A 21,272-nucleotide genomic window follows, 5' to 3' on the forward strand; every position below is an offset into this window, starting at 1 on the left:
ATAAATAAATCTTAAAAAAACACTACAAAAGCACAATAACCGTTAGCTATTATTGTTATTACTGTTCTTATGACTTTATCATTTCTTTCAAAGTATTTTATTATGAGGTTCAAAGAAGAAATATGTCTTTTGTACTATTCTATTTTGTTTTCTTTTACATTTTCATTTTTGGAAAAAAAGGAGAGTGCCATAGTTCATCATCACTGGATAACAGAAATCTAACATATTATTCTATTCCATTATGATTATAGATTTTTGTGTCCTGTTTAATAAATATTTACTCCACTAGCATTAAAATATTATCCTATGTTACCTCCTGAAAGTATTTTGTTTTACTTTTCAGCTTTATGTCTATAATACATCTAGGGCTGATTTGGGTTTGTAATGTGAGATAAGGATCAAGAATTACATTTTTTCTTCTTGAAAATACCAAACTGATCAGTACCATTTGTTGAAAATATTCTTTCCCCAATGCATAACAACTTTGGGATAATTCATGTGACCATATCTTTATAAGTCTCTTTTTTGTACTTCTTAATCTGTTCCATTGGTTATTGGTTTTTGTGCTAACATTACATTGTCTTAACTGTTTTCACTATATCATAAGTTGATATATTGATATTGGTAATGTATATCTTTCCATTTTTTTTCAAATTGTCTTGGATAGTCTTGGATCTTTCATTTCCACGTAAAATTTAGAATCAAATGTCAGTTTTCAAAAATGTCAAAAACTGTTTTGGGGATTACATTGTATCATTATATCAATGTGGGAAGAATTATTATACATATAATATTGAGTCTTCCAATTCCTGAACATAGTACATACATCCATTTATTTATGTTTTGTTTAACTTAATATTGGTTTCCACCCTTCAGACACTTTGCAGATATATTTTTAGATTTATTCCTAAGAATTGGTCTTTATGATGTTATCATATAAATGGTATTAGTAAAATATTTTCTAATTGTATTGCTGTGTATAGAAATATAATTTATTTTCACAGTCTTTGTATTTAACAATTTCACTAAATTCATTTATTCATTCTGATTGTGTGTCCAAAACATTTTGGATTTTCTTTTTAAATGGTTGTGCTGCCTGCAAATGCTAACAATTTTATTTCTTCTTTTACTAACTGATTGAACCATGCTGGTGCCCCTGTAGTGTTTTATAGTGCTTAAAATGCACTTCCAAATAGTATATTTTTAATATAATTTTAATTTATTTTTTCTTGCTTTATTGAATAGACTAGTAGCTTTAGTATAATGTCAAATTGAAGTTGTACTAGTGGACATCCTTCTTATTCCTCAGGTCAACAGGAATGTTTCCACTTCACCATTGAATGTTACATTTGTTCTAGTTTTCTGTAGATTCCTTTTATCAGTCTAAAGTTTCCTTCCATTTCTTGTTTACTAAAAATTTGACCATAAATGAGTGTTAGATATTTTTAAAGATTTTTTCTGTGTACTGAAATGATTGTATAACTTTCTATCCTTTATTCTAATGTGTTAATGTGGTGAATTTCAAGTGTTAAACTGACTTGAAATAAGGCTCATTTGGTTGTGAAATAATATGCTTTCTATGTACTGAATTTGATAAAATGCTTAAGCATTTTGGAATCTATGTTTATAAAAGACATAAGACTGTGATTTTATTTTCTATTAATCACCTTGTAAGTTGTGTTTTTTTTTTTTTTTTAAGCTTACACTGTTCTCATAGAACAAGTTGATAAGTGTGCCTTTTTCCCTAGACTTTGGAAGAGTTTGTAAATAATTGCTATTTCTCCCTTAGGTTTTTGGGAGAATTGATCAATGAAGACATCCAGACCTGGAAATCTTTATGTTGGTAAGTTTTATCAAGTTAACAGCTTTAGTATACATACAGTAATTCAGATTTTCTATTTCAGCTTTAATATGTGTTCCTCTTAAAGGGATTTTCCCATTTCAACTAAATTTTTAAATTTATATGCATAAAGCTTTTGTTTTCTTTTCATCTCTGTTGTCTTTACTTTTTTTTCTCCTGCATACATTGGCTTCAATTTACTGTTCGGTTTATAGCTCCTTGAGGTAGATACATAAATCATTTATTTTCAGCTTCTCTTATTTTTTTAATATATGATTTTAAAGCTATAAAATTCTTAGTAGTTCTTTGCATCTGTTCATATCGCACCATCATATTTTTCTTTATGATATATAAAAAGTAGTTCAAAATATTTTTTAATTTACATTGTAATTTACTCCATAAATTGTTAATTTCCAAATGTTTAGATTTTTCAAAATTTTCTTTTTGTTGTTGATTTCTAGCTTTATTCAATTGTGGTCAGCAAATATATACCATATAATTTCAGTACTTTGATACTTGTTGAAACTTAATTTGTGATCCAGTCTATGTTCACTTTTGTTAATGTTCCATATGAACTTGAAAAGAATGTGTATTGTGCAATTGTTTGGTGTAGCGTCTTCAAATTGGGTCATTTTGCTAATAATGTTATTCAAATTTTCTATATCTCTACTGATATATTTTATCTAATTGCTCTATTAGTTACTAAGTGTGCTAAAGGTTCCAATTGTAATTGTGAATTTTTATATTGCTTTTAGTTGTATAAATTTTGCTTATATATTTTACAGCTATGAAAGTGAGTACATGCAAATTTAGAACTGCTATATTTTCCTATGGGATTGACCCATTTAATATTATAAAATGTTACATTTATCTTTATTTATGTTAAAGTTAACTTTGTTTGACACTAGTATAGCTCTATGAGCTTATTATCCATTACTGTGTGCACAGTATCTCTTCTCCATTAAAAAAATAATCTTTATGTGTTCTTATGTGACTTTTTTTTTGGAGGGGATTAGTGTTTTCATATTCTTTGGCAAAATACCCAGTAGTAGATTTACTGGATCACATGGCAATTCTATTCTTAATTTTTGGATGATCCTCCATACTGTCCTCCACAGTGGCTACACCAGTTTGTAGTCCCAAAAACTGTACATTAGTGTTCCTGTTTCTCCACATCTTCACCAACACTTTCTTAATCTTGTGTGAGAGAGAAAGAGAGCAAGCAAGTGGGGAGAGGGGCAGAGGGAGAGAGAGAATCTCAAGCAGACTAACTACTGAGTGCAGAGCTCTATGTGGGGGCTCAATCCCATGACCCTGAAAATCAGAACTGAGCTGAAATCAAGAGTCAGACACCTAATGGACTGAGCCACCCTGGTGCCCCTCATTGTGGTTTTGATTTGCATTTCTCTGATGATGAGTGTTGTTGAATATATTTTCATGTCTGTTGGCCATCTGGATGTGTTCTTGGGAGATACGTCTGTTCATGTTTTCTTACCATTTTTCATTGGATTATTTGGTTTTGGGGGGGTGAGTTTTATACGTTTTTATGTATTTTAGATACTAAACCTTTACTGGATATGTCCTTTGGAAATATCTTCTGTTCAATAAGTTGTATTTTAGATTTTTGTTGATTGTTTCCTTTGCTGTGCAGAAGTTTTGTTTTTGTTTTTGTTTTGATGTAGTCCCGATAATTTATTTTTCTTTTATTTCCCTTGCCTCAGGAGTAATATATAGAAAAATGTTGCTATGGCTAATGTCAGAGAAATTACTGCCTGTGCTCTCATCTAGGAGTTTTATAGCTTCAGGTCTTACATTTATATTTTATTCCAATTGGATTTCATTTTTGTGTATGGTGTGAAAAATTGGTTTTGTTTCATTTTTTTTTCTTTCATTTAGCTACCTCATTTTCCCAACACCATTTGTTGAATAGAATATCTTTTTCCCATTGCATATACTTGCCACATTTGTCATGGATTAATTGACCATATAATCATTGGTTTATTTCTGGGGATTATATTCTGTTCTGTTGATCCATGTGTCTTTTTTTTTTTTTTTTAACCTTACTATACTGTTTTGATTACTGCAGCTTGGCTGTGTATCTTGAAAGCTAGGACTGTAATACATCCTGTTTCATTCTTTTTCAAAATTGCTTTTCATAGTCTTTTTGTTTCCATACTAATGTTGAGATTATTTATTCAAATACTGTGAAAACTGCAGTTGGTATTTTGATAGGGGTTGCATTAAATCTGTAGATTGCTTTGTGTAATATGGTCATTTTAATAATATTTGTTCTTCCAATCTATGAGCATGGAATATTTTTTTCATTTGAGTTGTCTTCACTTCTTCTTATCAATGTTTTATAGTTTTCAGAGTACAGGTCTTTCACCTCATTGTTTAAGTTTATTCCTAGATATTTTATTGTTTTAGGTTTAATTGTAAATGGGTTTATTTTCTTCAGTTCATTTTCTGCTACTTTATCATTAGTATATAGAAATGCAATGGATTTGTGTATATTCATTTTGTATCCTGTGATCTTATGTATTTGTTTAGCAATTCTAAGTATTTTTTTTTATGGAGTCTTTAGGGTTGTCTATATGTAATATCATGTCATCTGCAAATAGTGAAATGTTTACTTCACCCTTAGCAATTTAGATGTCTTTTATTTTTTTCTCTTTCTGATTGCTGTAGCTAGGACTTCCAATACTGTGTTGAATAAAAATGATAAGAGTGGACTTGTCTTGTCTTAGGGAAATTCTCCCAGTTTTTCCCCATTAAAAATGATGTTAGCTGTGGGTTTTTCATATATGGCCTTCATTATGTTGAGGTATGTCTCTAAACCTACTTTGCTGAGGGTTTTTACCATGAATGGTTGCAGTGCTTGGTCAAATACTTTTACTGCATCTATTGAAATAATATATGATTTTTAATTTTATTCTCTTCTTATGTGATATATCACATTGATAAATTTGTAAACATTGAACCACCCTTTCATCTCTGAAATAAATGCCACTTGATTGTGGTGATTTCTTAAATGTGTTTTTGATTTTGGTTTACTAGTATTTTTGCATCTAAGTTCAAAGTTCATCAGAGATACATTCCTATAGCACTCTCTCTCTCTCTTTCTATGTCTTTATCTGGTTTTGGTATCAGAGTAATGCTGCTCTCATAGAATGGATTTAGAATCTTTCCATCCTCTTTTTTTTATTAGAGTAGTTTGAGAAGAATAGGTATTAACTCTTCTTTACATGTTTGGTGGAATTCACCTGTGAAGCCATCTGGTCCTGGACTTCAGTTTGTTGGGAATTTTTTTTTATTATTACTGATTCAATTTCATTGCTACTAATCAGTCTGTCCAAATTTTCTATTGCTTCCTTGTTCAGTTTTGGGAAGTTATATATTTCTAGGAAGTATCCATTTCTTTTAGGTTTTCCAATTTGTTGACATATAATTTTCATATTATCTTATACTCCTTTGTATTTCTGTCATGCTGATTGTTATTTCTTTTTTGTTTCTTATTTTGTTTATTTGAATTCTCTGTCTCTCTGTTTTTCAATGAGTCTGGCTAAAATTGTATCAATTTTGTTGATATTTTCAAAGAACCAGGTCCTGGTTTCATTGATTTATACTATTTTTATTGTTGTTATTTTTTAGTTTCTATTTCATTTATTATTGCTCTAATCTTTGTTATTTACTTTCTTCTACTGGTTTGGGGTTTTGTTTTTTCTTCATCTCCTAGCTCCGTTAGATGCAAGGTTAGATAGTTTATTTTAGATTTTTCTTGCTACTTGAGTTAGACTTGTATTGCTGTAAACGTCCTTCTTACAACAGCATTTGCTGCATCTCTAAGATTTTTGATCATTATGTTATCTTTTTCATTTGCCCCCATGGATTTTCTGATATCCTTTTTGATTTCTTGGTTGATCTGTTCATTTTTTTAAGTAGCATGTTATTTAACCTCCATGTATTTTTGTTCTTTCCACATTATTTTTTGTGGTTGATTTCTAGTGTCAGAGCATTGTGGTCAGAAAAGATGCATGGTGTGACTTCAATCTTTTTTTAATTTCTTGAGACTTATTTTGTGTTTAATATGTGATCTATTTTGGAGAATGTTCCATATGCTTTTGAAAAGAATGCATACTCTGCTGATTTAGGATGGAATGTTCTGAATATATCTATTATATCTTTCTGGTCCAGTGTGTCATTCAAAGCCACACTTTCCTTGTTGATTTTCTGTTTGGATAACTTACCCATTGAAGTAAGTGGGGTATTAAAGTCCCCTACTATTATTGTATTACTATTAATTACTTCCTTTATGTGTATTATTAGCTGCTTTATGTATCTGGTGCTTCCATGTTGGGTGCATAAATATTTAAAATTGTGATATCTTCTTGGTGGATTGTTCCTTTTATGATTATGTCATGTCCTTCTTTGTGTCTTATTACAGGTTTGTTTTAAAGTATATTTTGTCTGATATAAGTAATCCTACCCCGGTGTTCCTTTCACTTCCATTTGCATGATAAATATTTTTCCATCTTTTCACCTTCAATCTCCGTGTGTCTTCAGGTCTGAAATGAATTTCTCGTAGGCAGACTATAGATAGGTCTTGTTGTTTTACCCATTCTTCACCCTATATCTTTGGATTGCAGTGTTTAGTCCATTAAGATTCAAATTCATTATTGTTAGTTATGTACTTACTGATATTCTGTTATTTGTTTTATGGTTGTTTTTGTAGTTCTACTTTGTTCCTTTATTCTCTTCCTCTCCTTTCACTGTTTGTTGGCTTTATTGATATATTTGTATTCTTTTTTCTGTATTTTTGCATATCTATTATCTGTTTTTGATTTGCCATTACCGGTAGGTTTTTACATAACATCTTATGCACATAGCAGTCTATATTAAGTTGATAGTCACTTAAGTTTTTACCTATTCTTTACTCTTTCCCCCCTATGTTTTTGGTATATGGTGTCATACTTCACATGCTTTTATTTTTAAATCCCATGACTGATTTTTATAGATATGCTTAATTTTACTGCTTTTGTCCTTCCTACATTTTTACTCCTACTTATGGTCTTTCTTTACTGTTTTAATATTTATTGTAGCACTGGTTTAGTTGTCAGGAATTCCTTTAACTTTAATTTGTCTGGGAAACTCTTTATCTATCCTTCTATTTTAAATGATAGCCTTGCTGCATAGAGTATTCTTTTTTTTTTAAAGATTGTATTTATTTATTCATGAGAGACAGAGAGAGAGAGAGAGAGAGAGGCAGAGGGAGAAGCAGGCTCCCAAGGAGCAGGGAGCCCGATGTGGGACTCGATCCCAGGACCCTGGGATCATGACCTGAGCCGAAGGCAGACACTTAACCATCTGAGCCACCCAGGTGCCCTGCATAGAGTATTCTTGATTGCAGTTTTTTTTTTTTTTTTCTTTCATGATTGTGAATATATCATGCCACTTTCTTCTGGTCTGCAAAGTTTCTGCTGAAACATCTGCTGATAGCCTTATGGGTTCCTTTGAATGCAACTGCTTTCTCTTGCTGCTTTAAAAATTCTCTCTTTGGGCTCCTGGGTGGCTCAGTCAGTTAAGCATCTGCCTTTGTCTCAGGTCAAGATCCCAGGGTCCTGGGATTGAGTCCTGTCTTAAGCTCTTTGCTCAGTGGGCAGCCTGCTTCTCCCTCTCCTTCTGACTGCTGCTCACCTTATTGTGCTCTCTCTCTTGCTATCTCTCTTTTTCTGTGGGTGTCAAATAAATAAATAAAATATTTTACTTTTTTATTAATCTGTACTTTTTTGTAATTTTAATTACTATGAGTCTTTTTGTGGACCCCCCTCAAATAAATTTTCTAACCCTTTCTCCCTTCTCCTTCTGGGATTGCTATAATGCAAATGTTACTACACCTGATGATGTTTCTGAGTTCCCTTAATAGTTTTTTTTTTTCTCTCTCTCTCCTGTTCTGCTTGATTTCTTTGTCATTACTCTTACAGGTCACTGATCCTTCTGCTTCCTTTTATCTACGATGTCTTTCATGTTGTGTATTTTTAATTTCAGTTATTGAGTTCTTCATCTCTGATTGATTCTTTTTGTGTTTCCTTTCTCTGTGCTGAGGGTATCATTGAGGTTTTCCATTCTTTACTCAAGTATAGTGAGTATCTTTATGACCATTATTTTAAATTCTTCTATCACTGATATTACTTATCTCTATTTTGTTTGGCTTTCTTGATGTCATTTTGTCCTATTCTTTCATTTGGGACATATTTCTCTGTCTCCTCATTTTGTCTATCTCTCTGGGTCTGAAAATCTGCTACCTCTCTTGTTCTTGAAAGTAGTGGCCTTATTAATGAGAGGTCCTGTAGTGCCCAGCAATTCAATATCCCCTGTGCCAGAACCTAGAGCTTCAGCGGTGTCTCCTGTGTTGCTTAATGTGCCCTACCATTGTGGCTGTGCCATGTTTGCCTTTAGTACAGTCATCAGCAATTACTCTCTTGGCTTGTGGTGGGAAGTTTTGGTGTCTGTGCTGTTAATGAGCCACTGTAGGGCTGCCTTGTGCTTGAGTTGAGTCAGACCATGCATTTGCCAGAGATTTAGTAGCACTGTACTGCAGGGCACTTTTCCTGTATTGTCCCCTGAGAAGCCTTCATTGGTGGGCAGGGCCTGCAGTCAGACCTGATGTCTGCCCTCAGCCCATTTCTTGGGTCACTGTTGGACTGTTATGTGTAGTTATATTCCCCTCTCAAAAGGCCAAGAGCCACTTTGGAGCTCCTATTCGGGCTGCTTGCACACTGCAAGGTTTGTGACACTGCTTTGGATGGGCTGTGGCCAAGGGTATATTGGAGAGAGCAAGCCCACAGGAGAACATGTGGTCAGGAAGCACAGTGCCAGCAAGTTCTGCACACTTCTGCTGCCTGGACCCTGAAGGGGGCCTGCAGCTGCCTGGGAAAACTCCTGCTGAGGTTTGGATGGTGGAGATGTTTCCACAGGAGCACACAGGGCTACGGTAGACTCTTAGCAAGCAAGGGGGAGAATATGTGTACTGTGCTGGTTTCTGCTATTTCCCTTGTATCTAGTTTGGGGTGTGGGGGAAGGAAGTGGCAAAAGTGCCAGCTCTTTTGTTCTTGGAGAAGTTCCCCAAAGGTCCCGGCCCCTCCAGCACATGCTCTGAGATTAGTAAATAAATGTCCTTGTTATACACCCTAGGCATTTTCAAAACTGCTGCTTCTATGCTGTATCTCAGCAGAGTTGTTTGTTGTGCTATATCTTTAAGGGCAGGGACTCTGCCCTCCTAGCTCTCCTAGAGTTAAACCTCCTGACTTTTAAAGTTCCAGTTATTAAGTCCCACTGGTTATTAGGCCTCTCTGGTTTCCAAAGCCAAATGTTATGCAGATTTGTTTTCCCCATGTGGGTCCCTCCATGCCTGGGGTGTCTGGGGTGGAGTCTGGTCCTCTACCCTTTTTGTGCCCAGTGTCCCTCCCTCCCAAGGACAATCCTGCAGGTCTGTTTGACTGCATCTCTACTCTTTTTTCTTTTTTAAAGATTTTATTTATTTATTTGAGAGAGAGAGAATAAGAGAGAGCATGAGAGGGAAGAGGGTCAGAGGGAGAAGCAGACTCCCTGCCGAGCAGGGAGCCCGATGTGGGACTCGATCCTGGGACTCCAGGATCATGACCTGAGCCGAAGGCAGTCACTTAACCAACTGAGCCACCCAGGCGCCCCAACATCTCTACTTTTTTTACCTTCTTTGATGTGGTTCCTTTTCTATATTTAGTTGTGGAGAGTCTGTTCTTCCCATCTTTGGGACATTTTGTGGTTTATTTACACTGAAGTGGGTGTTACCTAGTTGTATCTGTGGGATGAGGTGAGCTTAGTATCATTCTATTCCACCATCTTCTCTGGAAGTCTGACATTTTTGTCTTTTAAGTGGTGTATTTAGTCCATATACCTTTTTTTTTTTTTTTTGGTTGGTACACTTAACATATCTACTCTCTTAACAAATTTTAAAGTGTATAACATAGTATCATTAACTATACATACTATGTTATATAGCAGATATTCAGAACTTTTTATCTTACTCCATTTACATTTAATGTAATTATTTTACATTTGGATTTAAATCTAACATCTCATTTTTATTTATTTGTCCCACATTTGTGCTCTTTATTTTCTCTTCTTGCTATCCTTTGTATTAATCAATCATTTTAATTATATTTCCCCATCTTTTATCTTACTAATTATACATTCTTTTATTATTCTTTTTTGGTTTTTCTAGAAATTACAACATAATCCTTTGATTTATTACAGTTTAGGACAAATTAATATTTTTGCCACTCCCTAGACAATGCAATCACCTTAGACTTTAATTCTACTTATTCAATACACCTTTACTGCTATAAATTCTATTTTTCATAAAATTTTTATTTTATTTTAAATTCAACAAATTATTATTTACAAATGCCTAATATTTATATTCTGTACCCACATGTTTGCTATTTTTGATGCTCTTTATTTAATTTTGTATTAACTCTATCATCTTGTGTCGTTTCCTCCTCCTACCTGAAGAATCTCCACTTTTATTTATTTTAGTTCTTCTGCTGGGAATGAAATTCTCACAATTTTTGTTTGCTGTATTTAACTTCTAAATTGGCAGTAATTTTTTCTTTCAGAAATTTAAAAATATCATTCCACTGTCTTCTGGCTTCTAGCACTCATTCTCTCTTTATGTCACGTTATAGGTTAGGACCACCCATGTACCAAAGGAATATACACATAATCATTTATAAAGTAAAAAAATAATAATATGCTATTTATGAAGATAACTACTCAAACATTTTGCTATATTTGAATTTCCAATAATTTGAGATTGAGACCACATCTATATAAAGCAGACATGTTATGACATTTGGCTAAATTGTCCCTTGTTTCACTGTTCCCTGATTACCTCTTCTAGTGTACTCCAAAATGAGATGCTTGTTCAAGGCAATCCATTGAAGTGTGGAAATAAGATTTAGAGATTCAATTTGTTTTATTTCCTCTTTCAATATGTTCTACCTTAATGTATAATTTATAATGTATATTATTACAAAAGAATATGAATTATATGCACATATATTGAGTTATTATCAAAGAAGGTTACAAAACAGTACTTTAGGCTGTAGGGGAAAAAAAGTCAAATCAATGCAGGTGCAAAGCCTTTTTCCTAACTATGAAAGCAGGAATCCAGTCAGCATGCCAAACCTCCAATCTGTTAAATTTCCAAGATCCCAGGCCATAATATCATCTAGCTATTGAATAAATATGGCTTCAACACAGACTAATATATCACTGATCAACTGCTTTCTAGAAAACAAATAATTCTGAATGAATTATTTCAGAAAGCTATGATTTTTTTTTCAAGATCACTTAGATGAGTGGTTCTTAACCAGAGGTAAGTATCCAAATCACCTAGGAGAGTTTTATTTTTGTTTTAGTTTATTTAAAAGATTTTATTTATTTACTTATTTGAGAGAGAAAGAGAGTGAGCAGGAGGGAGAGGGAGAAAGAATCTGAAGCACACTCCTGCTGAGTGCAACCCTTATCCCCAGGCCTTGAGATCATGATTGTGAGATCGTGACTTGAGCAGAAACCAAGAGTCAGATGCTTAATCAACTGAGCCACCCAGGCACCCCACCTAGGATAGTTTTAAAATACAGACTTCATTAAGCCACACCAAGAGATTCTGTTTCAAGGGTCTAGGAGCATTTGCCAGGCAAGTTCACTTTTTTTTTTTTTGATGTTCACATCTAGTTAAGAACCACTGGATTAGATATTTTTTTATTAATCTGTGTATCCAAAATATTTCCTAAGTAAGTCAGTAGCAATTTAATGATGAATATGGACTAGGCTTTATGCTGGATACTAGAGCTTTACTTAGGAAATGAACATAGATTTAACACAAATAAAAATACAGGTCAAATAAGTAGTTACTAATAAGAATAAAATAAAAAGTTATATTTGCTAACTTGATAATTTAAGTCAGTTAAAAAATCAAGCTCTAGGATATATGTGTATATAAGTACAATCTTGGAATTAACAATGGTCATGACTCACTGTCCCTGATAACTAATAATGATGTAAAATTTTTAAAACAAGGGCGCCTGGGTAGCTCAGTTGGCTAAGTGACTGCCTTCGGCCCAGGTCATGATCTTGGAGTCCCGGGATTGAGTCCCACATCGGGCTCCCTGCTCGGCGGGGAGTCTGCTTCTCCCTCTGACCCTCCTCTCTCTCATGCTGTCTCTCATTCTCTCTCTCTCAAATAAATAAAATCTTAAAAAAAAATTTTAAATAAATTACACCATATGTGTCCTCAGTAAACACCATGATTATTGTCAAATTCAGTGGGTACTTTTTGAATGGAAAATATTATAGAGCAATTTTTCCTTTGTGTAGAAACAATTCAAAATCCAGATCAACGCTTATCTGTGCCTCTTTCAGATATCATTAGTAGTTTTATTTTAAGTTCTGAGAACATTAAAAAATTTTTGTGTTTTTTTATCCCAAAACTTATTTAGTACACTTAGAAAATAGGTGAGTTTCTACTTGTTTAGACATTTTCACTAAAGGATTGGGGGGGCTGGTTTGATTTATTGTTCTATAAATATTTTATTAATTTAGATTTTGTCAAATTTGTGTTTTTATTTCAGTTTTTGATCCATGGTTTATTTTTCCTCAAGTTTCTGGTGAAAAATATACTTTTGTTTTTTATAATTTCATTTAGGGGTGGGAAACTGTGATGTGAATTTTAGGTAGACATTTTTAGAAAATGGAGGTCAGGGAATGCATAAGATTTATCAGAGTGATATTTGCAGTCCAAGGTGGTGATGTAGGAACATCCTGAATTCACCTCCTCCATGGAAAACACTGAATTACACCTATTTATAAAATAATTCTTCCTGAAGAAAAACTAAGGGTTGATTGAGCAGTTTCCACACAAAGATATAGAGAATGGCAAAGAGGACAGCAGAAGAGATGGAGACACAGTAAAAATGGGAACCCTCACCCCTGATGCTGTGAACAACAGTGGGGAAAGATAGTAGTGATGGACCAAGAAGAGATTCCTCCGCCCTTGGGCACAGAAAAAAAAAAAGCCATGCTTTAAGAGAGTATCTAGTAGGTTGCCTTTTAGTTTTGTTGATTGTTACCTAAGGAATGGGAGAAGATATTCATAAATGACATATCAGATAAAGGGCTAGTATCCAAAATCTATACAGAACTTATCAAACTCAAAAACCAAAAACCAAAAATCCAGTCAAGAAATCGGCAGAAGACATGAACAGACATTTTTCTCCAAAGAGGACATACAAATGGCTAACAGACACATGAAAAAATGCTCAACATCACTCAGCATCAGGGAAATACAAATCAAAACCACAATGAGATACCACCTCACACTGGTCAGAATGGCTACAATTAGCAACTCAAGAAACAACAGATGTTGGTGAGGATGTAGAGAAAGGGAACCCTCTTACACTGTTGGTGGGAATGCGACCTGGGGCAGCCACTCTGGAAAACAGTATGGAGATTCCTCAAAAAAGTTAAAAGTAGAACTACCATAGGACCCAGTAATTACACTACCAGGTATTTATCCAAAGGATACAAAAATAGTAATTCAAAGGGGCACTTGCACCCCAATGTTTATAACAGCAATGTCCACAATAGCCAAAATATGAAAAAAAAAAACAAACAAACAGATGTCCATTGACAGATGAATGGATAAAGAACAGGTGGTCTGTATATACAATAGAATATTATTCAGCCATCAAAAAGAATGAAATCTTGCCATTTGCAATGACATAGATGGAATCAGAGGGTATTATGCTAAGCAAAATAAATCAGTTATAGTAAGACAAATACTGTATGATTTCAGTCATTTGGAATTTAAAAAACAAAACAGATGAACATAGGGAAGGTGAAGAAAAGATAAAATATGATAAGAGCAGAGAAGGAGGCAAACCATGAGACTCTTCATTATAGGGAACAATCAGGGTTGCTGGAGGGGAGGTGGGTGGGAGGATGGGGTAATTGGGTGATGGGCATTAAGGAGGGCACTTGATATCATGAGCACTGGGTGTTATATGGAACTGATGAATCACTAAATTCTACCCCTGAAACTAATAATACTGTATGTTAACTAAATTGAGTTTAAATTTAAAAAAATCAGTAGTATCTAGAACTGCTAAAAAAAAAAAAAAGAAAAGAAAAGAAAAAGAATAGAGCAACTAGTATATAAAAGAGAGAACACTAGAACTCCACCAAATGGCAAAGGAGCTACAGGAATGTTCTCCAGGTCAGAGGTACTGGAAAACAACACAGCTTATTTTTCCACTCCACCTTAAAAGCCTACACCAGGGAAGGGTCCAGTCACCATAACTAGTTGGTACAGTTGACACAGCAACTTTGTAACCCCAGTGAGCTCAGGATCCACAAGCCCACTGTACTTTCAGGTGAGCTGGGGCACGGGAAAAAAGCTGCTATTTAAAATGCCCCACAGATGCTGTGGAAATGCTCTCTCACCCTCCACCTTAAAGTCCCAGACTAGAATAAGTTCCAGTCCCACACAGTGAGTTTATAACCTAAGCTAGCTCAAGGTACACAAGCCACACAGCCCTAGTCATGCCGGGGCATGGAAAATAAGCCACATTTCTTTGTCTTGTTTTCCTTTTGTTTTTGTTCTTTCTTGGCTTCTTTAAAAAATTTACTTCTTTTTTCTTTTATTATTATTTTTTCTTTCTTTAAGAAGCTGCAGTTCAAATGAGCAACTATAATAGAAAAGAGTCAGCCTGAGAACTCTGCCAAATGGTGGAAGAGCTGCTGGAATGTTCTCCGGGTGGTAGGGGTGAACATACATAGTCTACACTCCCCCTCTACTTTGCAAGCACAGACCAGTGCAGTCTGAGCACCCTAACTGGCCTGCCACCTCAGTGAGTCCTGGGCCATACCAAGCTGTCCCACAGGGTGGCGCCAAGGTAGTGCATACCAGGACACTGCTGTTTAGTGCTCACCAGAGCCCAAGTCTTTGTCTCAAAGTGACACAGGTGCAAAGCAGCCCAGAACAAATCCAGATGTTTTGCTATGGCACCCCTGGTGTAGAGTGCTCCAAAACATGTTACCTGACATATGCTTGAGATTCAGCTGTCCTCCCAGGGTGCTCCTGACATTAAGCATCCCAGAAACTGCAGGCTCATGTATGCATCAGCTTCAGACACCCCACCAAAGCACATGCTACGTGGAGCACCCCAGAACACTACCATCCATTCCAGCCTTGGCTCCAGCCACCTGGCCAGGGCACCACTGTGCTGAGTACCTTAAGACACCCTCATTTGCACCCAGTTCAGCATCAGCAATTTTGCCAGATCACCCTCAATGTAGAGAGCCAAGACGCCCAGGATTGTACCTGACTTAGGTTCACCTGTCCTGCCAGGATACATTTTTCATGGAGACCCCCAGGATGACAACAACCCTTGCCTATTTTAGCTTTAACAGCCCTCCCAAGATACCCTCTGCACAGAGAATCCCAGGACCTCCCACCCTATACATCTCAACACCCACTCCTCAGGGCTCTCTCTGTGCAGAGAATCCAGGAAGAACTTGGTTTACATCCACGTCTGCTTCAGTTATCCTGCCAAGGTGCCCTCTGTGTGTAGAGATGTGAGTGCCCCTAGCTTGTACCCACGTTAGTTTCAGCTATCCTGCCAGGGCACCCTCTGCATGAAGAGATCAGGGACCTCCTGACTGCATACTACATCAGCTTCAGCCACCCTGTCAATGCACCTCTAACATAGAGAGCCCACAAACACTGTGAATTACACATTTCAGCTTTAGTTGTCCTGCTAGTGTTCCTTCAGTGCATAGAATGTTGTGAAAACCCTGCTTTTTGTTGTCCTGACAAGGTGTCCACTACATGGAAAGCCCCAAGACCCCAGCCCATGCCAACCATAGCTCTAGCCAGGCAGGAAAAGTCACCAACCAAATAGTCTACATAGGGGACAACCCATACACAAAACCATTCCTTCAGTATAGAAGAAGTAGCTGTTCCACTTAATCCATAGAAATAAGCACAGAAAGTCAAGCAAAATGGAGAGACAGAGGAATGTTTTCCAAAAAAAGGGAAAAAAAAAACTCTTTAAGAGTTTAAGAGTCTCCCTTTTTTTTTCTTTTTTCTTTTTTTAAATCCTCTTCTTTCTTTTTTCAAACAACTTCTTATCAATTCCTTTTATAAAATTTTTTATAATTTCCATCTTTACACTCATATTCCATCCCTTCATCATATCAACCCTTATTTTTGTACATATATAAGTTTTTCTTTCTTTAAAATTTTGGGAGGCACTTTCTCCTAAAAGACCAAAATACACCCCAAATCTAGTGTGTGGCACTGATCTATATACCAGCCTGATCATATTTGATCACATTCTGGTTTTTTGTTGTTGTTGTTTTGTTTTGTTTGTTTTTGTTTTTATCTTTATCTTTTTCTTTTTCTTTTTTCTCTCTTTCCCTTTCTTTTCCCACTGCTTCAGGTCTTTTCTGATTTGTTTAGAGTATATTTTCTGGGGACATTGTTACTCTGCTAGCATTCTGTTCTCTCATTAATCTATTCTCCTCTGCACAAAATGACAAGATGGAAAAAAATCACCTCAACAAAAAGAACAAGAGGTAGTACCGACTGCCAGGGACCTACTCAATATGGGCATTAGTACGAAGTCAGATCTAGAGTTCAGAATCATCACTTTAAAGATACTAGCTGGGCTTGAAAAAAATATGGAAGTTATTAGAGAAACCCTTTCTGGAGAAGTAAAAGAACTAAAATCCAACCAAGTAGAAATCAAAAAAGGCTATTAATGAGGTGCAATGAAAAATGGGGGTGCTAACTGCTAGAATAAATGAGGCAGAAGAGAGAATCAGTAATATAGAAGATGAAATGATGGAAAATAAAGAAGCTGAGAAAAAGAGAGATAAACAACTACTGGATCACGAGGGCAGAATTTGAGAGATAAGCGATACCATAAGACGAAACAACATTAGAATAATTGGGATCCCAGAAGAAGAAGAAAGAGAGAGGGGGGCAGAAGGTATAATGGAGCAAATTATAGCAGAGAACTTCCATAATTTGGGGAAGGAAACAGGCATCAAAATCAAGGAAACACAGAAAACCCCTCTCAAAATCAATAAAAATAGGTCAACATCCCGACATCTAATAGTAAAACTTACGAGTCTCTGAGACAAAGAGAAAATCCTGAAAGCAGCTCAGGAGAAGAGATATGTAACCTAAAAGGGTAGAAACATTAGATTGGCAACAGACCAATCCACAGAGACCTGGCAGGCCAGAAAGGACTGGCATGATATATTCAGAGCACTAAATGAGAAAAATATGCAGCCAAGAATACTATATCCAGCTAGGCTGTCATTGAAAATTGAAGCAGAGATAAAAAGCTTCCAGGACAAACAAAAACTAAAGGAATTTGCAGACGAACCATGAGAGACGATGGACTCTGAAAAACAAACAGGGATCTGGAGGGGAGGGGGGTGGGAGGATGGGTTAGCCTGGTGGTGGGTATTGAGGAGGGCACATTCTGCATGGAGCACTGGGTGTTAGGCACAAACAATGAATCATGGAACACTTCATCTAAAACTAATGATGTAATGTATGGGGATTAACATAAGAATAAAAAAAAAAAACTAAAGGAATTTGCAAACACAAAACCAGGAAATCTTGAAAGGGGTCCTCTAAACAAAGAGAGAGCCTAAAAGCAACATAGACCAGAAAGGAACACAGACAATATACGGTAACAGTCACCTTACAGGCAATACAATGGTACTAAATTCCTATCTTTCAATAGTTACCATGAATCTAAATGGGCTAAATGCCCCAATCAAAAGACACAGGCTATCAGACTGGATTAAAAAACAAGACCCATTGATATGCTGTCTGCAAGAGACTCATTTTAGACCCAAAGACACCCCCAGATTGAAAGTCAGGGAGTGGAAAACGATTTACCATGCTAATGGACACCAAAAGGAAGCTGGGGTGGCAATCCTTATATCAGACAAATTAGATTTTAAACCAAAGACTGTAATAAGAGATGAGGAAGCACATTATATCGTACTTAAAGGACCTATCCAAAAAGAAGATCTAACAATTGTGAATATCTATGCCCCTAACATGGGAACAGCCAATTATATAAAGCAATTAATAACAAAAGCAAAGAAACACATTGACAGCAATACAATAATAGTGGGGGACTTTAACACCCTCCTCACTGAAATGGACAGATCATCTAAGCAAAATATCAACAAGGAAATAAAGACTTTCAATGACACACTGGACCAAATGGACTTCACGGACATATTCAGAACATTCCATTCCAAAGCAACAGAATACACATTCTTCTCTAGTGCCCCTGGAACATTCTCCAAAATTGATCACATCCTAGGTCATAAACCAGGTCTCAACCGGTACCAAAAGATTGGGATCATACCCTGCCTATTTTCAGACCACAATGCTTTGAAACTAGAACTCAATCACAAGAGGAAAGTCGGAAAGAACTCAAATACATGGAGGCCAAAGAGCACCCTACTGAAGAATGAATGCGTCAACCAGGAAATTAAAGAAGAATTAAAAAAATACATGGAAACCAATGAAAATGAAAGCACAACTATTCAAAATCTTTGGGATGCAGCAAAGGCAGTCCTAAGAGGAAAGTATATAGCAATACAAGCCTTCCTCAAGAAACAAGAAAGGTCTCAAGTACACAGTCTAACCCTACACCTAAAGGAGCTGGAGAAAGAACAGCAAATAAAGCCTAAACCCAGCAGGAGAAGAGAAATCATAAAGATCAGAGCAGAAATCAATGAAATAGAAACTAAAAGAACAGTAGAACAGATCAACGAAACTAGGAGCTGGTTCTTTGAAAGAATTGACAAGATTGATAAACCCCTGGCCAGACTTATCAAAAAGAGAAGAGAAATGACCCAAATCAACAAAATCATGAATGAAAGAGGAGAGATCACAACCAACACCAAAGAAATACAAACAATTTAAAGAACATATTATGAGCAACTCTATGCCAGCAAATTAGATAAACTGGAAGAAATGGAGGCATTCCTAGAGTTGTATCAACTACCAAAACTGAACCAGGAAGAAATAGAAAACCTGAACAGACCTATAACCACTAAGGAAATTGAAGCAGTCATCAAAAATCTCCCAAAAAACAAAAGCCCAGGGCCAGATGGCTTCCCAGGAGAATTCTACCAAACATTTCAAGAAGAATTAATACCTATTCTTCTGAAACTGTTCCAAAAAATAGAAATGGAAGGAAAACTTCCAAACTCATTTTATGACGCCAGCATTACCTTGATCCCAAAACCAGACAAAGCCCACATCAAAAAGGAGAATTACAGACCAATATCCCTGATGAACATGGATGCAAAAATTCTCACCAAAATACTAGCCAATAGTATCCAACAGTCCATTAAAAGGATTATTCACCACCACCAAGTGGGATTTATCCCTGGGCTGCAAGGTTGGTTCAACATCTGCAAATCAATCAATGTGGTACAATGCATTAACAAAAGAAAGAACAAGAATCATATGATCCTCTCAATAGACGCAGAAAAAGCTTTTGAGAAAGTACAGCATCCTTTCTTGATCAAAACTCTTCAGAGTATAGGGATCGAGGGTACATACCTCAATATCATAAAAGCCATCTATGAAAAACCTACAGCAGATATCATTCTCAATGGGGAAAAACTGAGAGCATTCCCCCTAAGGTCAGGAGCGCGGCAGGGATGTCCACTATCACCACTGCTATTCAACATAGTATTGGAAGTCCTAGCCACAGCAATCAGACAACAAAAAGAAATCAAAGGCATCCAAATTGGCAAAGAAGAAGTCAAATTCTCACTGTTTGCAGATGATATGATACTTTATGTGGAAAACCCAAAAGACTCCACCCCAAAACTGCTAGAACTCATACAGGAATTCAGTCAAGTGGCAGGATATAAAATCAATGCACAGAAGTCATTGGCACTCCTATACACCAACAACAAGACAGAAGAAAGAGACATTAAGGAGTCGATGCAATTTACAATTGCACCCAAAACCATAAGATACCTAGGAATAAATCTAACCAGAGACAAAGGATCTGTACTCAGAAAACTATAAAATACTCATGAAAGAAATTGAGGAAGACACAAAGAAATGGGAAAACGTTCCATGCTCATGGATTGGAAGAACAAATATTGTGAAGATGTCAATGCTTCCTAGAGCAATCTACACATTCAATGCAATCCCTACCAAAATACCATCCAATTTTTTCAAAGAAATGGAACAAATAATCCTAAAATTTGTATGGAACCAGAAAAGACCCCGCATAGCCAGATGAATGTTGAAAAAGAAAAGAAAAGCTGGCGGCATCACAATTCCGGACTTCCAGCTCTATTACAAAGCTGTCATCATCAAGACAGCATGGTACTGGCAGAAAAACAGACACATAGATCAATGGAAGAGAATAGAGAGCCCAGAAATGGACCTTCAACTCTATGGTCAACTCATCTTTGCAAAGCAGGAAAGAATGTCCAATGGAACAAAGACAGTCTCTTCAACAAATGGTGTTGGGAAAATTGGACAGCCACATGCAGAAGAATGAAACTGGACCATTTCCTTACACCACACACAAAAATAGACTCCAAATGGTTGAAAGACCTCAATGTGAGACAGGAGTCTGTCAAAATCCTCAAGGAGAACACAGGCAGCAACCTCTTTGACCTCAGCCGAAGCAACTTCTTCCTAGAAACATCGCCAAAGGCAAGGGAAGCAAGGGCAAAAATGAACTATTGGGACTTCATCAAGATAAAAAGCTTTTGCAAAGCAAAGGAAACAGTCAACAATACCAAAAGACAACCAACAGAATGGGAGAAGATATTTGCAAATGACTTATCACATAAAGGGCTAGTATCCAAAATCTATAAAGAAGTTATCAAACTCAACACCCGAAGAACAAAGAATCCAATCAAGAAATGGGCAGAAGACATGAACAGACATTTTTCCAAAGAAGACATCCAAATGGCCAACAGACACATGAAAAAGTTCTCAACATCCCTCGGCATCAGGGAAATCCAAATCAAAACCTCAGTGAGATACCGCCTCACACCAGTCAGAATGGCTAAAATTAACAAGTCAGGAAACGACAGATGTTGGCGGGGATGCGGAGAAAGGGGAACCCTCCTACACTGTTGGTGGGAATGCAAGCTGGTGCAGCCACTCTGGAAAACTGTATGGAGGTTCCTCAAAAAGTTGAAAATAGAGCTACCATATGATCCAGCAATTGCACTTCTGGGTATTTACCCCTAAGATACAAAAGTAGGGATCCGAAGGGGTACGTGCACCCTGATGTTTATAGCAGCGATGTCC

At 36.2% G+C, this 21,272-nt stretch overlaps 1 protein-coding gene across 1 annotated transcript in view; it reads left to right on the plus strand.

Annotated features, from left to right (window-relative positions):
- The first annotated feature begins 8,691 nt into the window (after positions 1–8,691).
- CYLC1 (cylicin 1) overlaps positions 8,692–21,272 on the plus strand; it is a 28,378-nt gene continuing 15,797 nt past the window's right edge. The window contains exon 1 of the mRNA XM_045869053.2: positions 8,692–8,831. Coding sequence (XP_045725009.2) covers positions 8,692–8,831 — 140 coding nt within the window. The remainder of the gene's footprint in view (positions 8,832–21,272) is intronic.

Source organism: Mirounga angustirostris, unplaced genomic scaffold (assembly GCF_029215605.1).
Source record: "Mirounga angustirostris isolate CCGP_5_RB_7025 unplaced genomic scaffold, mMirAng1.0.hap1 SCAF_11, whole genome shotgun sequence".
NCBI lineage: Eukaryota > Metazoa > Chordata > Mammalia > Carnivora > Phocidae > Mirounga > Mirounga angustirostris.